Source organism: Bacillus rossius, chromosome 16 (assembly GCF_032445375.1).
Source record: "Bacillus rossius redtenbacheri isolate Brsri chromosome 16, Brsri_v3, whole genome shotgun sequence".
NCBI lineage: Eukaryota > Metazoa > Arthropoda > Insecta > Phasmatodea > Bacillidae > Bacillus > Bacillus rossius.
Window position 1 is genome coordinate 7,231,227 of NC_086343.1, and position 17,925 is coordinate 7,249,151.

General features: G+C 40.4%; 1 protein-coding gene across 1 annotated transcript in view; it reads left to right on the top strand.

Moving 5' to 3' along the window:
* LOC134540302 (uncharacterized) overlaps positions 1-17,925 on the top strand; it is a 394,175-nt gene that overhangs the window by 6,981 nt on the left and 369,269 nt on the right. Inside the window, exon 2 of the mRNA XM_063382961.1 lies at positions 11,662-11,816. Within this exon, the coding sequence (XP_063239031.1) occupies positions 11,662-11,816 (155 nt within the window). The remainder of the gene's footprint in view (positions 1-11,661; positions 11,817-17,925) is intronic.

Sequence of the window (17,925 nt, forward strand, 5' to 3'; positions counted from 1 at the left end):
TGGCTGCTGTCTTGTGAGACGTCCCAACGTAGCAGCCTGTGATTCGAAAAAGCTTTGGTTGGGTGTTTCTCATTGGCCCAGAGTCATCCAGGTGAATTGTGAGCCAATAGCAGAGGCAGCACTGAGGTATAACTAGAGACCTGAAAAATTCGCTGCTTCATTTCGTGTCATGCTAAAATTCAAATAATTATACCTTAGTGCTGCTTCTGTCATTGGTTCACTGTTATTCTGGAGGACTGAGGGCCAATTAGAGACCCTCACTCATAGAAGTGTCGAATCACAGGCCACCCAGTCGAGACGACTCACAAGTCAGCAGCCAATGAACAGTTGGCATTTGTCCGAGTGTGTAGAGGATATTGGAGTCTATCCTGCAGGTCATTGAACCCGCGAATTTTTCCGGTCTCTGTGCATATCTCGAAAGTAGTACCTTCCGCCGCTGTTGTGTCAGTAGTATTTGTTAACTTTGCCACGCGATGCTGCGTTTGCAAGTGTGGGAGTCGGTGAAAGGGTAACCGCTGGTACTGAACGTCGGAGAACTGTCCCGTCGTACCGCGGCGCAGAACATAGAACATGTCGACGGCATCACAGGAGTGGAACGTGGTTTTTGTAAGTAGGGAAGGGGTTGGGGGGGGGAGGAAGTGCTGGAAAGGCTTAGCTTTGCTCGCAACGCACGCACAGAAGCTGCAGGCTCGCATACGTAACAACACCCCCCCCCCCCTCCTCCCACGGTGTGTGGCGGTGCGTTCAGCGTTCGTCTATTGTTTCAGCCGCGGGTGAGTTATTGGTACCGGTCGCATGCTGCATTTGGGAGCTTTGTTCGTCCTTTACTACTTCCCCTACCTTGCCTCCCTCCCTCGCTACATTGCCTCCCACCCTCCCACTCCCACCCCCCACCATGTCCCCTTCTCCCCCTCCCTCCCTTCCTCTACCGCGGCAAAGGAAACCGCACGTGGCGGCGCGGGAAGCCTTCATTTCACAGACGAGAGAGCCGAAACCCGAAGTTCCCCGAAGTTCATGCTTTTTTTTCCGTATCTTTAATGTAGCTATCCTAACCAAATCAACCGTCCACAATGTTTTAAAGTATTTATAATGTAACTAACCTAACCTAATTGGCCATTAGTAGAGACCTGCAAAATTCGCTGTTTCGATGGCCTTCAGGATAGACTGTACATACCCCTGTACACTCGGGCAAATAACGCAAGTTCATTGGCTGCCGACTTGTGAGTCGTCTCAGCTGGTTTGTCTGTGATTCGATCCTTCTTTGGTTGAGGGTTTATAACAGGTTGAGATTCGTCCAGATGATCAGTAAGCCAATAGAAAAATTATCTAAGAGGTATATGTGTTTGAATTCTAGCCTATCACCGAATGAATCTGAGAATTTTGCAGGTCTCTAACCATTAGTATCCTTTTATCAACACCGCCATATTTATTTACAATGAACAAAATAAAAAAATCCCGAAGATGCACGATCGGGCGTTTGGCTCTCTCGTGTGTGAAAAGAAGGCTCTTCCCGTGGCGGCGCGTTACCGCGCATGCGCCTTCGACATTTGTCGCGGCGACAGCCGTGTCGCGCGTAGCGGTCACGACCTTGGAACGGCCCCCGTCTGCATACAAAATTCCGATGTCCTAAATATTGTGTCCGACGGACACTGATGGCTGAATGGTCCACGTGCAGCAACAGGCGGCAACACTGTTGGGCGCTTTTCTGTTGGTGGGGGCTGGAACGAATTAATTGAAGTCGCTACAATCGATTGTGACACAGCGAACCAATCGGTTGACGCGGTTGATCACGTGGCCGCCGCCTCGTATGTGTTGATTTCTAGTAACGACAGAAAACACACAGTTATTTTTATAAGTTATAACTATGGGCAGGCATTTTTCGCGAATAAATCTGAACGCCTATTAGACTGCAACTAGCTGTACCCGCACCAGAGGTTTTTTCCTTGAGATTGGCGGCCGTCTGCGAGAGAAGTCGTTGCCTTGTTTGACCGAGCCACTCAGGACGTGTTTGCTTCCGCACTGAATTACTTGTGATTGGTGTCGTAACAATCGACATGTACCTGGGAGAAATTCGCCCAATTACGAAACACGGACGATGCTACAGTGTTTTAATTTATTACTAGTCTCGAAATATTTTCGCGAAATATGCATGGCTCTAGTTATAACTAAACGTAGTCATCTGAAAAATGAATCAGTTTAAATTTAAAAAAAATTCTATTTAACAAGTAAAGTTATTTCGATGATATAATTGGTCTTATTAAACCATTAAACAAATATGAAGAACATTTGAAACACTTAAAATATACGGGAAAAAAAAGAATTCGCAGCTTGTAGATGACGGCTGTGTCCATTATAACTGATTGACGTCTTTGTACCGGAAGAGTTTATTGAATCTTCAACTCTTCAACACTTCGTCATGACGCATGTATTTTCCGTAGTTCATTATTTCCGAGCATGTTGCTGCGGCGGCTGGCAACAATGTTTAGTGGGTTAGGGGGGGGGGGGTGGTTTTTCCAAAATATTTTGCTTAAATTTAAGTTTTTTTTACCAGTGGTTCACTTTGAATTCATTCATTATATAACCATATTTCATAGGTTGTACATGGTTTTATCAATTCAGTAACTGGATATTTAATAAATTTTAGTCCTTAAACGAAAAACTTTTAACATTAACTGTTTACGTGTAGCTGTCGATGCAAAACTCTTTATTTTAAGAATATAAGCTATAAATTAATAAAAAAAAATATTTTCCTAAAATTATGGTTAATCTAGGATTTTGTGAAAAAAAATATGGAATTATAAATGATATTCTGAAAATAGTTTTACAACAATGTGTTCATACTAACGGTTAATTAAAACTTAATACATCACAATTACATGTTTTATTTTTTTCATGCTAGTGGTGAAATATAAATTATTGGCCTTTAAGTTTTTCAAAACCATTGAGTAACACTTATAAAATTGACATAAACCATTTTTAAACAGTTATACGAATTTGAGTTACGAAGTATTTGGAAAATCATGTGCAAAAAAAAAAAAAAAAAACACGAAATGGCGGGAGTAAAAATTATTAGGAATCTACTCCACTGGGGTATTTAGGTGCGCCTGTGTGGCGACGTTCCTGCATCAGCGTCGTGTACGGCGGGTTGCCGAGATGGGAGCGATCAGGCGCTTCGAACGCTTCGAGTAAAGGCCTGGGGGTTCATCAGGAACACTAGCGGAGACTCTAGCTGTGTTCTCCACGCTCTAGCGAAACACGTAACGTATTCGATGACTACGAACCAAAATACGGAGTGTGTTTCTTTATGGTACGCGAGACTTGTGAGCCACGGAGTAAACAAGTGACTACGGAGACTCGCAAGCAGAGAGTATTATTTAATTTTGACCAGGGGCGTAGCCAGGGGGGGGGGTTAGGGGTTTAAACCCCCCCCCCCTTAGCACCAAATCTTTAATTAATTTCTTATTCATCACTCAAACAAATTTCATATTAAAATTAATAAAATTTTTACCATTAAAATATTTAAATTTAAGTACCGAAAACTGCTAAAATAGCATTATTTTACACCTTAAAATACAAATTTTCCCGGGGGAGGACCCCCGGACCCCCCGCTTTAATACGGTGGGGGGGGGGGTTAGGCATGCTTCTAACACCCCCATACACAAATCCTAGCTACGCCACTGATTTTGTCATATATATATATATATAACTAATCACCGATAGTTTTAAATGCCTGGAGTAAAATTAAAATTAAAAAGAGTACATTTAAATGTTTTTTTTCTTCTGAAAACTAAATATAGTTAGCTAATAGTAGAATTCAGCAGACGTTGTCCTGACAGTGTTTATTTATTTACCTCTATATATTTAAAATGGATAGTTTGTATGCAATATAGAATCCATTAAGCGTTTGAAATGGTGCCCCATTTTAAATTCACTCACCAAAAACTAATCACAATCGTTATTTGTTTTTATTGAGGATTAAGGACAGTAAAATACACAATATACCAATTTTCATGGATATCTGTTGAACGGAAGAAGTTGATGCGCACCAGAACTATTTAGTGGCGAGTTATAGCAAAATGGATAGCATAAACACCTTCTCCACGAAAAACACTTCGATGTTCCAACTTTCACGGTGATCGGTCAAACGGTGTCATATATGCATGTATATAGACACACACAAACATCCATATATATATATACTGATAAACCATTTTTGAAGTAGTAAACATTTTGGGTTTTTACACATAATACTTGTGATTAATTCAAGTATCATGTTTAAGCACTTATTTTGTTACGCCAACTTAACTTTTTATCTCACCACACGTTGAAGGGATTTATCGAAAGTTTTGATCGGATCAGCACGCAATGCACTCGATCGGAAGTTCAACATAATTAATTTTAAGCCGCGACAGCTTTTAAAATGCTTCCCGCGTTCTCTCTTTTTGTTTCGAAAACCAACTTTTCCCTCCTTGGCGTGTTAGCTTGAAACCCCCCCCCCTCTCTCTCTCTCTCTCTCTCTCTCTCTCTAATCGCTCCACCGACTTGAAGAGGCGAAGACTGCTTTCTTATCGCGACGGGCAGAAGGAGAACAAAAAAAAATATACCCCTCTTGCTCATTTTTCATGCACTCCCTTGGGTCTCGTCAAGAGCGCCCCCCCCCCCTCCCACCACTCCCCTTTCCTTCCTTCCGGGCCTCTATCTTCCGACGGGCGTAACGCCCGTGTTTAGCTTTTTCGCGGGACGCCCCTATAGCCGTTTCTTGCCGTCGACGCCACGAACCAAGCTATCGGCTATCTTCTCCCTCGCAATCCCCACATCCCCCCTCCCCTCCCCAAAATCCTCCACTTCGACACTTCCCGGCATTCTCTCCGTTCCCGCCGGTCTTTTGTCCTCGGTATCAGTGTTGCCAACCTCTGAGAAGCCGGCGTCTCTCTCGAGCCTGACTCGAACACGTACTTCTGAGCGAGTATTTCTTTCTTTATTTCAGTACTCGTAACGTCTGACCTCGGTAACGAGAGCGAAATCACGTGTTCTCACGTTGCAGAAACACTTGTAATTCCAAACTTGGACATGGAATTTTAACGCAGACCTCTTTAAAACAATGCCAAGCGTGATTAATATACGGAAAACCTTTTTTTTTCCGACTACATTTCTTGACGCAAATCACAATTAGGGGGACACACCACAACGCCGAAATACCACAACGCCGAAATACCATAACGCCGAAATGCCAAATTGACCACAACGCCAACAGCTAGAAAACTGCTGTGTACCACAACGCCGAAATACACTAACGCCGAAAAATGTCATTGCAGGACTGTCACAAAGGTTAGTTTAGGTTCGACTAGGTTATGTTAGACTAGGTTAGACTAGGTTAGGCTAGGTTAGATTAGACTAGGCTAGGATAGGCTAGGTTAAGTTAGGTTAGGTTATATTACGCTAGGTTAGGTTAGGTTTTATTGTGGTGTTTCGGCGTTAAGGTACATTTAAGAAACACACACAAATTCATTCAGTAGTTATTTCGGCGTTGTGGTACACAGCAGTTTTCTAGCTGTTGGCGTTGTGGTCAATTTTGACATTCGGCTTTATGGTATTTCGGCGTTGTGGTCAATTTTGACATTCGGCGTTATGGTATTTCGGCGTTGTGGTCAATTTTGACATTCGCGTTATGGTATTTCGGCGTTGTGGTAACGACCCACAATTAGTTACCGCGTCCGCCGTTAGAATTGCTGCCGGAACAGCTACGTCGTCTATCTAATCACTCGATTTGCAGAACGAAATTTTAAACTAAATACTGAAACCGCTTCGATAAAACTGAAAAAGACTCGAAAAAAAATAATTAAAACCTGTCTTTAGAACTAACTTTCGACAATGAATTATATTAAAATTGTGCCATTTTTGTAAAAATTCATTAAACAGTTAATGCTATAAAGTTTCCCTTTGTTTTTGTGAACTTTGGTTTGAGCCATCCGCCACAGATGGCAGCACCGCAATTGCACACTTCCGTTCCATGCGACTTCCGTTCCATGCATGAAATTATTCCTACCGAAACCTGTATACCAAAAACTCAAATGTTACACATGAATTTTATTTAACGTAGACATGAAAAATACTTTCCTCTTTGACTTTGACAGAATTACTATGAACACTTCTGCGCACTTGGTGCATCTAGCGCGGTGTCTCCTCTGGACTGGCGCGCAGTCTTCTCGTCGTCACAGGACAACTGTGAAATTTGAGCGGTGACCGCAACATTATATGGCCGAGAAATAAAGATAAAGGTGTCATGCAAGTCCCTCAAGTGCTTTCAAGAATCTGTACCGGTTATTTTACTCCTAAAAATTACTCTGAAAACTTTCGTTTTAGCCATTTTAACTATTCTATAAATACTGTTTAAAAACTTAATCCGAAATCAAAAGTACTTTTTCGGACCTCAGCGAACTCTTAAATGCTTTTCTGTAAACAGACCCCAACTCGGATATCTTGAGTAGTTTTCAAATCGCGTTTTTTTTCCCCTGAAGCTCTGAGCACCGTGTGTGTGTGTGTGTGCCCGGGTGGGCGGGGGCCTTAAGGCACGATCTTGGTCTGTGACGCCTGAAAGTCAAAGAGTGCGAGCAACGGAAGGAAAAAAAAAACAAAAAGGTACGCAGACCGCTGTTCTGAATTGACGGGGTTGTTTCGGAAACCCTCCCTTGTCTCGGATTGATAGCGGGCATGAGGCTGTGCCTGCGAGACGAGAGAGTCAGAGAGAGAGAGAGAGAGAGAGAGAGAGGGTTTAGGAACTGGCTTTCCGCGCGGTCCCCCGCCAAATTGCGGCGGAGACACTTCGCATTCATCTCGGGCTGGGCCCTGACGGAGCAGGGAAGGGAGCAAGGGGGGGGGGGGGGTCTTGTTTTTTCTTAACAAGAGTCGCTTCGTCAACATCACCCAACCGACCGGGGGGGGGGGGGGGAGACGGCTCGAAAACCAGGACCTCTTGAAGGCACTCGCAGGCTCCTCTGAACAGAAATTTCGAAAATAATGTTCTTCTTGGCTTTCTGGGTCCGGGCAACGTCTGCGAATGTCCGGTGTATACCAACAGTTATTTTATTAGTTCTTCAAAATTCTCTCACTACATATTATACATAAATTTTGAATTGATAAGTTATATGTAGAGAACCGGGAAATTTCGCGTATTAATTTCGTGATAGGCTGAAATTCAAACATGTGTACAATTCTGCTGGTTATTCTATTGGCTCGCAGTTTAACTGGAGCTCTCTGGACCAATGAGAAACTATCGACCAATGAAGCGTCGAATCACAAGCTACCCAGTGGAGAGGCCTCACAATTTAGTACCCAATGAACACGCGTGTTTACTTGAGATATGCAGAGGATAATGGAGGCTATCCTAGAGGTCATTGAATCCGCGAATTTTTCCGGTCCATAGTTATATGTTTTTAATGAATTATTATAGAGAGATCACAACTTGATAAGCATCCTCTATGATGTTAAACCTATAGAAATAATTTTGCAAGCACTCAAAGTAACCAGAATCTTTTAATGAAACTGGGACGTTATTCTAAGATTATTATTTATTTGAAATCTGTGTTTGTCTATCAGATGTAGTTAATTATCGAAATGTTTGTATTCTGACATTCCAAACATGATTAAAAACAGTTCAGTTGAAACTAGGAGAAATGCACCAAGAAAAATTAATGGTTGTAGCGTGACACTCCGGAGGTCCTCACATGACTTAGAAAGTCACAACTTGGATTTCTTGAATTAAACCACATAACTTGGAATCGTCCTAAGTTACAACAATCGTAACTTAAAAAAACATGTAACTTAGAACTGTCTAACTAAGAAATACACAATGCCGATACAAACAACTTAGAAAAAACCATAACTTTGACAGTCAAAACTTAGAATGATCACAACTTAGAAACACGCAACTTAAAACTGGAGTAGCTAAGAAACCTGTACTTAGAAACACACAACTTATAAATAACATAACTTAGAAAGTCATTCATAACTTGTAACTATAGTAACTTAGAAAAACACATTTTAAAACTGTCATTACTTAGAAACACACAAAGCCGAAACACGCAACTGAGAAACATCGTAACTTAGAACTTTCAAAGCTTAGAAACAACCCAGAATTCTCATAACTTAGAAACATGTAACTTAGAAAAACACAACTTAGGTATAACATAACTTAGAAAATTATATCTTGTTTGTTTCTAAATAGTGTGTTTCTAAGTTATGTCAGCACCCTTCCCTACTACTCTGAGCTGCCTGTTCCTCTCCTGTCTGGGGGGGGGGGGGGGGAGGAGGAGGAATCTTAAAACTCGTAACTGTGGATGCCCGTCTTGCGCTTGCAAAATTTTAACTGTGAAACTGTGGCCCTTCCCTCTTCTGGGAATCCTAAAGATTTACTCCTCTGCTTCAAATTATAAGAGTAAGAAGAGGTTACGATGAATTGAAGACCAACTCAGCACAAAAAAAATGTTTTCGTCATAAAGCTGATAAAAAAAACAGTGATAGGCGCAGTTAGGGTCCGCGACGTAGATGTTTCGAGAAAACGTGATAAAATCATAACAAGTTGTTCGAATTAATATGTAAATTAAAAAAAATAAATATAAATCGCTTTAATACAATGGTTACACAAAGTAGAATAATGGTTTACAGAATATATAAATTACAAGTTGATTGCATGTAGAAAGGGTATGTGGATGATAAATATAGCGCCTCGCTACGTACAAGTTGAACACGACATCAAGCACGATGACGTCAGAGGATAAACAAAACACTCCGCGAAAAACACGTACAGACTTTTTCTATCTGTTGACGCATTAGTAGTCTCGTAGTTCTTTGTAGGGGCAGGCATTTTTCGGGAAAAAAATCTGAACGCCTGTTAGACTGCAACTAGCTATACCCGCACCAGAGGTTTATTCCTTGAGATTGGCGGCCGTCTGAGAGAGACGTCGTTGCCTTTTTTTTTTTGACCGAGCCACTCAGGACGTGTTTGCTTCCGCACTGAGTTACTGTGATTGGTGTTGCATCAATCGACATGTACCTGAAAGTACCTAACACAATCACGAAACACAGACGATGCTACACTGTTTTAACTTCCAGCTACTCTCGGAATCTTTTCTCGAAAAATGCATGGCCCTAGTTATTTGCGATTTAAAATCTGATGGTATTTTGTCACACGATGGAGTTCAGGACCACCGATGTAACGAGAAAACGAAGTTGTGGATTACGCCACTGGAATATTGTCGACAATAATACTTCCCCACCTTCACGAGTGCAATGTTAAAGCTAGGGACTGGAAAAATTCGCGTATTCAATGAAATCCAGGATAGACTCCACGATTCTGTGCAAACTCGGGCAAACGTCACCTGTTCATTGGCTGCTGACTCGTGAGGCATCTCATTTGATAGACTCGTGATTCGATACTGCTTTGACTGAGGGTCTATAATTGGCCCACACTCCTCCAGGTTAACAGCGAACCAATAGCAGAAATTTCATAAAGGTACAACTATTTGCATTTAAGCATATCGCGAAATGAATCCGCGAATTTTTCCGGTCTCTAGTTATGGCACCGATAATCTCTAATTGGAAACATCAAATTCTCGGTAACGGAAGCGTGAAGGCTAGAAGGCTAGTTAGTTACGACATTAATTGGATCGTCCGTCTAACGAGACAAAGCCCACCAACCGGAATTAAATTGTAGTCCAATTATCTCTCTGCGGAGGCGCTTGGGAAGACACCTATCCCAACACTCGAGACATTCTGTGTTCAGATCCTGCTGTGATAGAGGTGAATCCCTAGTAATTGTTCAAGGGATATACCAATAGTTATTTTATTAGTTCTTCAAAATTGTCTGACTAAATATTATACATAAATTTTGAATTGATAAGTTATATGTAGGGACCTGAAAAATTCGCGGTTACGATGACCTCCGGGATAGTCTACACAGTCCTCTGTACACTCGGGCAAATGACGCCAGTTCGTTGGCTGCTGACTTGTGAGTAGGGACAGGAAAAATTCGCGAATTCATTTCGCGATAGGCTAAAATACAAATAGTTATACCTCAGTGCTGCCTCTGCCATTGGCTCACAACTCACCTGGATCACTCTGGGCCAATGAGAAACGCCCGACCAAAGCTTTATCGAATCACAGGCTGCTACGTTGGGACGTCTCACAAGACAATGTGCCAAGCCAATGAGTGGGTGGCATTTGACCGAGTGTACGTAGAACTATGGAGTTCATCCTAGAGGTCATTGAACCCGCGAATTTTTCCTGTCCCTACTTGTGAGTCGTCTCAACTGGTTTGGCCGAGATTCGTCACTTCTTTGGTTGAGGGTTTCTCATTGGCCCAGAGTCGCCCAGACGAACAGTGAGCCAATAGCAAGAGCAGCTTAAATGTGTATTTGTATGAATTTCAGAATATAAGGAAATGGTTCTGCGAATTTTTCCGGTCTCTAGTTATATGTTTTAAATGAATTATTATAGAGATATCACAACTTGATAAGCATCCTCTATGATGTTAAAATTATAGAAATAATTTTGCAAGCGTTCAAAGTAACCAGAATCTTTTAATGAAACTGAGACGTTATTCTAAGATTATTATTAATTTGAAATTTGTGTTCGTCTATCTGATGTAGTTAATTATCGAAATGTTTCTATTCTAAATTTTTCTGCAACATAATTATTGGATGTTTAAAATCATTACAAACTATAGTTTTGTAATGAAAGGGAATGAAGCTATTGAAATTGTACTGTGCATTTTTACTACCAATACATATAAGCTAATATGGAAGAGATTTTTTTTTTGCATAGCTGATGAATTAGATGATGGTAATTCTGGATATAAAGTTACTAATATAAGAAAAGAAAGGAAACTTCTGCAAAATAAAATCAAATATTTGAAATTAAAGAAAATTGTTTAATAGTGAGCTTACGAAATTACTTAATGGGGCAATTCAGTGTAGTTTTGCAAATATGATTAGAAAGAATGAAGGTGAATGTGTTACGTACAGAAAAAAATTGAATGTATAGCCACAGTTGGAAAAAATTAAGGTATTAAGAATTTTAAAAAATTATAATGTACATCGATAAACTACTATATTGTAATTCAAGTACAACAATACTGTTTCCAACCTAAAAGTGTAATTTTACCAATAAATATGTTTCTAAATATAAATATTCTGTATTTTGGTACCATATTGGCAAAAATTCTACTTGGGATACACTTTACTTAATTAGTTAATTAATAAGTTAGTGTGTAATGACAAAGAAGTCGCAGTGATCCGAAGGCTTGGAGGATATAAATACAATAATATTTTACAAAGGTCTTCTGACAGAATACCGTTGAAAATCTGAATGCTCAGCAGGCCTGGACATTACAAAGACAGCGGCATGGTGTTATTGTGGTTGTGGTCATTGTGGTGACGGAGGAGGAAGTGGTAGTGATCCGAAGGCATGGGGGATATAAACACAATAATATTTTACAAATGTGTTCTGACAGAATGCCGTTGGAAATGTGAATGCTCAGCAGGCCTGGGCATTACAAAGACCGTGGCATGGTGTTGTTGTGGCTGTGGAGACTGTGGAGACGGAGGAGGGTGTTGTTGTGGTTGTGGAGACCGTGGAGACGGAGCAGGGTGGTGTTGTCTGCAGGCAAGCGGGCCGAGGCGCGCCTCAGCGTGGCGGACGGGCACCACGGAGGTCGCGCCGTGTCTGGTCGCCGCAGTAGTTCCATCGGCTGCCGCTCGCTGCTGGGGCGCCGCAGCTCGGCGGGTCTCGTCTTCATCACCTGCCACGACCCCGTGCGGGTGAGTGATACATTTTTTTTAGAACCCTTTTAAATTAACTACTATATGATATAATTATTAAGAAATAACATAACTGGCATTTTTTGTAACATGGCTGTTACAAGGAAATCAGCATAGAACTACAGAATTAATTGTATAACAGATACCTAATCAATTAAATAATAACTTTTTTTTAGGTAATGGGTACTTTTTGTTGTAGTTTTTATTGTTCCTACTTTATTTAAAAATATGTCATTAAATTTCTGAGTCTCCTATAAAATTTAAAATTTATAGTTCCAACCCCGTGCGGGTGAGTAGCCTGCGCCACGCCCTTAACTATCATATATGTTATAGCTGGAGCATCTGTTGGCCCTAAAAAGCGAAGAAGCCAAAGCTAAAGGATGTATTACTGGTATAAAACGTAAGTTTTTTTTTTTAAATTAGCTTAGCAAAACTTTGAAATATGCGTAACATAATATTCAATTAAAAACATCACATTTTATCTACCTACATATTAGGCCGAATAAATATTTCTTATTACTCATTAAAAAAAGTTAATGTTACTACATGTTATTATGATAATATTCGAGTGGCTAATATGATAGTTGAAATAATATTTTATAATAATAACAACATTATTCTAGCATTAAAAGCCTATTTGAAACCTCCTCTCGTAAGCAGATTGTATGGCCCTAAACCAAATAGGTCAACAGTTCTAAGAATAACAAGGGTCACTAAATACACTGATAACTTCACCTGTCGTCTTTTTTTTTGTTCTGTCGCGGTTATAACCCGGCAACTTAGTAATTGACCTTGTCACTTACGTTCCCCCGCAGCTCCCTAACTCCCACCCCTCCTTCCCCTACCAGAATCGTCTGCAGTTAGGGGACAGGGTGTCCACAGTTAGCACTTTCCTACTAGATCTAGTACTTCTATAATTTTTTTTATTGGTCTAGTACATTTACGCTCAGATCCAGTGCTTTTTTTCTTTGATGTAATAACATTACAGTAACTCGGATATGTTTTATTATTAAGCGTAATTATTTTTGAAAACTAAGGAATGTATGTGTGTGTTGTGTGATATTTAAGTTCGAGCATTGCAATGTCATAGTAACTTCCAAAAATTTTAAAACCATAACAAATTATTATTTATTACTTTTTTTTTAAATCTAGTACTTTTTTCTCGCCTAAGTTGGTACGAATTTTTTTTTTCCTTGTGGACACCCTGGTAGGGAAGGGCCACTTCTCCCTCAAGGACAACTTACACGAACGCACTTCAATCTCTTCGCGATGTGGCTGAAAGGTGTTCCCCTCTAACGCAACACCTTTATCGTGTGAACCGACCTGCGAAGAACTACCTCGGAATGCGGTGTATCCAGGCAACTGATCCCCTCCCCTCCACTCCTCTCCGCTAGAATCACGTGACAGCCGCCTGACACCGGCGTCTGCGCACGTCGGAAAACAAAGTTTCCGGACTTATAATACAAGACATTTCACTCCAGGCTAGGCCAATAAGTAAGGACACGTACTTTCACGAAAGAAAAAAAAAATCACCAAACCAGCTGTGGGTTAAAACTTTGCAGCATTGTCTTTTTATTTTGTTGGCTGGGTTTATTTCAGGCGCATGTCTACTGTCAGCACTAATCATAGCCACCCAGCATGGGAGCAAACATGTCCTAGTATAAAATTGATTTTTTTTTCACAGAGAAATTAATCTATGATAATGTTTGAAGTCTCAAAAAGTTTAATTTGATTTAATATTATTAGTTTTAGTTTGGAAAGGAATGTGATAAGTTAAATATATTATGTTACGATTTACCGGGTTCGTAAAGGATAGCCCAATTAAAGATTATTATTACACTACACAGTTTTATTGATGGCCACTACTTATGTCACTTACAATTTAAACTTCTAAAATGGCAAATAATCAATTGCACTTAAAAAAAAAAGTTGCTTCCCCAGTCACTTGTGTTCACACACCGCACACCTCGCTGGGCCGCACCTCTGGCGCAACTCTCGTCGCAGCACCCCTCGTGGTCCTCCGTCGCCGCACTCCGCCGCCGCCGACGCACTTGCCTTCGCCGAGGATCCGCTCGATGCTTCGCTCGGAACTCCGCCGCGCCCGCGACACTATCGCCCGGAACTGAACTCTTTTCGTCCTGGAACCTTCGTCCAGGGACTTCGCCGCTATATCGCCCGGTAACTCCGCCGCGGGAAAGCTCCCGACTCCACTGAACTCCTGCCCTGGAACCTTCGTCCAAGGACTTCCCCACTCTGCCGCACCCGCGGCACTATCGCCCCGGAAACTCCGCCGTGGGATGGCTCCCGCCTGAACTCTCTCTGAACTCCCCGAGGCCGGCGTCTCGGGCATATATATATAGGCCCGGACGCCTTCCAGAACTCTCCAGCGCGGCTTGGGCCAGTCGCGTCATTCCGCGCCGACCCGACGGCAGAAATCTCTCGAAACACGTGTCGGCAGCTGCCAGGCGGCGCGCGGGACTCCGCAGCTGTGAGGTGTCAGGTGTCTTCGCTAACAGCGCCGCGCGTGGAGCGGGGGGAAGGAGGGGGGAAAAACGACAATCCTTGTAATCTCCCAGGTGCGCGTTTCGCGTCTCATGCCAGCCAGCTCTGCACCTGCACGTGTCGCGGCCTTGCTCACGTTCGTAACAATATATTAATTTTGCTTACAAAACTTTTGATGGTGTTATTATAAAAATGAAATATATGCTGCAGCTACTGGTTATTTTCGTAGTTACATTGATACTGAAAAATAAAACAGAGCGTATAAGAGTGCTCTTTTATATATAAAAAAAAAAAAACATAAATTAAACCCGACAATGAGGAGTATCATTCTTGTTATTCAAGAACGAAAGTTTCTTGCATAATGCGAACTCCTCCCAGGAAAGTGGAGGGGGGAGTGGGCGAAGCCCCCACTTATTCAAAAGAGCCCATAGGGTAGATTGTTTTAAAACTTTGTCAGCATCTCCAAAATCCCCCTCACCCCTTTTAAACACTGGGATAGGCGGTCAAAGCCTCCGATTTGGTCTAGTGTAGGCAAAACCAATGTATTTAACAACCACCATAAAGCCTAAGGCTTCTGTACAGTTGTACCATAATTTTGTTACTGTGCTTAAATTATTGTATGTGTACCATAATTTCAGTACCTATATACCGATATTATGGTAAATATGCCATAAATTGGAGTAATTTACCATATCATTATTTTTTTGTGATTGTTTTGTTTCGCTGTGCCGTTTGTTTTCCACAAGTGGTGATTGGGGGAGGGGGGGTTTCCCTGGCACCACAAATACTTCCGCCTGGCTACAGCTTATACAAGAACAAACGTATTTGAACATTTTATTTTCATCTAGTAGCACAGGATGGATACTTATCCAGATCCCAGCTGAAGTTAAAGTTTGCGACCAAGAAGAATTCAACGATAAGTTAGTGTTTAAAAAGTTTGTTCTCGGAACGGAAGCGCTGAGTAATGGCTAACCGCAAACACGAAGCCCGCATAGAAGAGTCATCTTGCGCAGAAGTTGTATCTGGCGTCCTTAAAGACTTCCTGAGGAGTTTTCACATTTTCCTTGAGTTTTTTCTGCAGAGCATTTAATTTCGAAGTGCAAAACCACTTATACGGTATATACTGAAAAATAAATTGTAAATCTTTTTAGTTAGACAAAAAAAAAACACTTTTACGTTATAAATGAGAGCGAAAGTACTTTAAATTTATTTCTCTACTAAAACCATAATACAAAGTTATTTTTTAATTAAAAAAAAGTTTTTTTTTTAAATTTATGGTGTGCTCGTACATTTAAGATCCTACTTATCAATTTCGTTACGGACTTTACACCTCAGTCATTTTGTATGAAATTGCATTATCTCTAAAGCGTGATTTTATAATTTTTTTTGGAAGGATTAAAAAGTTGATTAATAAGTTAGTGTATAATGACAATAAGTCGTAGTGATCAGAAGACTTGGGGAATATAAATACAAAAAATATTTTACAAATTATTTGTATTTTTTTTCCTTTAATTAATTTATTCTGATAGAATGCCGTTTAAAATTTTAATACTTAGTAGATATAACAATTGCGTAATATATTTTCAAAGACCATGCCATTATGTTATTGACAGCTTTAAAACGGTTTAAGTCATTCCAAAAAAAAAATTAATTCAATACATAATGCCAATCATTTCACAGGAGGATACTATTTGTAGCAGCCAGTCACTATTGAGTTCAGACATCCCGCTAAATTAATAATAATGATTAACAAAGCTAAATATTGAAAATTAAATGAAAGAATATCGATAGTGTGCAAAAAAAAACTGTAGAAACCTAGATTTCATCTTACACGCTCATCCCCCCCCCCTTTTCCCACACACACACACTTGGGAAGCCTTCTTTTCACAGACGAGAGAGCCAAACGCCCGATCGTACATTTCAGTTTTTTTTTTGTTCATTGTAAATAAATATGGCGGGGTTGATAAAAGGATAATAATGATCAATTAGGTTAGGTTAGCTACATTATAAATACTTTTAAAACATTGTGGACGGTTGATTTGGTTAGGATAGCTACATTAAAGATTCGGGAAAAAAAGCATGAACTTCGGGGAACTTCGGGTTTTGGCTCTGTCGTCTGTGAGACGAAGGCTTCCCCACACACTTTCGACCAATCTATTAAAGAATGTTTAGTTAAGAGACGATAAAAAGACTGTGTATGTCTTTCGAAAGAACTCGCCTATACTTTTAAGAATCGGAGTAAATTTACGGTTTTTTTTTTTCAACGAAGAAAAGACATCGAATGAACGATGAGTTCTTTGTAATGTCAGGTAGCCTACTCGAATCTTCGTGGAAAATGCGCCGTGTTCCGAATTCCGAGTTTTGTGCTTCATAGTGAAGAGCGTAAACACAACACACGTAACAGAAGCAGGAGTGCTCCTGCAAGTTTCTGAATGTTTTGTTACAGTACCATTATTCATCTTTGAAAGATTTGTGCAATGGGAGTGCATGACTTGATGTAAGCTTTTGGACATACTCTATTGCTAAGCACATGTTTGTCTGTAGAAGGAAACAACAAAAAAACACAAAAGACAAAAACACAAATTAAGCAAAAAATTGCTGTTGTCAACAGATATAAAAACTACATAATATTCCATAACAGGAATATGGTCAACAAAGAAAAATAAAGAAAAATGGACTAACAGAACGAAAAAAAAAACCCACAAATTATGACAGCACAAAAATATTCAACCCAATAAAATTCAGCACAACAGTTGAAACGAGACAAAAACACGAAAAAACGAAAAGACGGAACAAACACAATAGTTTTCTAAAACAGAAACAAGCGACGTTTCGGGAACTGCTATCTGCTCCCGTTCTCAGGCAGAGACGCACATGGTACGAAAACACAGGTGCAACTGACTTTTTTCTTTGTTTGTTGAACATATTCCTGTTATGGAATATTATGTAGTGTTTATATCTGTTGACAACAGCAATTTTTTGGCTTAATTTGTGTTTTTGTCTTTTGTGTTTTTTGTAGTTTTCTTCTACAGACATACATGTGCTTAGCAATGGCGTATGTCCAAAAGCTTACATCAAGTCAGTACCATTATTGTTCTTGTTGATTCATGCTCAGAGCAACCGAACCACAGTATCCGTAAAGTTACAAAGATAGCCTTAAATTTACGAAGATCCCTAGGTAATTTGTAACCAGCATTATTCGTATATTTAAGTTTAGCATTTTTAACAGTGTAACGGCTAATATCCGGGAAACAAATTGAGCCACTCGTATAGCCTACTTATTCTAAGTGCCTCTCAATACTATTGACTTAACCAATTAGAAAGAAGGATTGGGATGACAACTGAAAGATGGTAGGCTTTAAAAGAGATTTCGTTTTCGTAATCGACTGCTATCCATTTACGTTACATCTTACCGTCAATTTTTCTCTTTCTGTGGAAGAATTTTTGAAGCTCTTCGGTAGATCTCGTCTTCGAGTGTCTCTCGGAATATCTTCACTTTTCTCAACCATTCCGGGTGGTAGTTTATCACTTTCGCAATGCAGATGACAAAATGGACGAGGATATAGCCAGGCATGCTTTTTTTTTTTTCTCTCCCCCTTTTGTATTC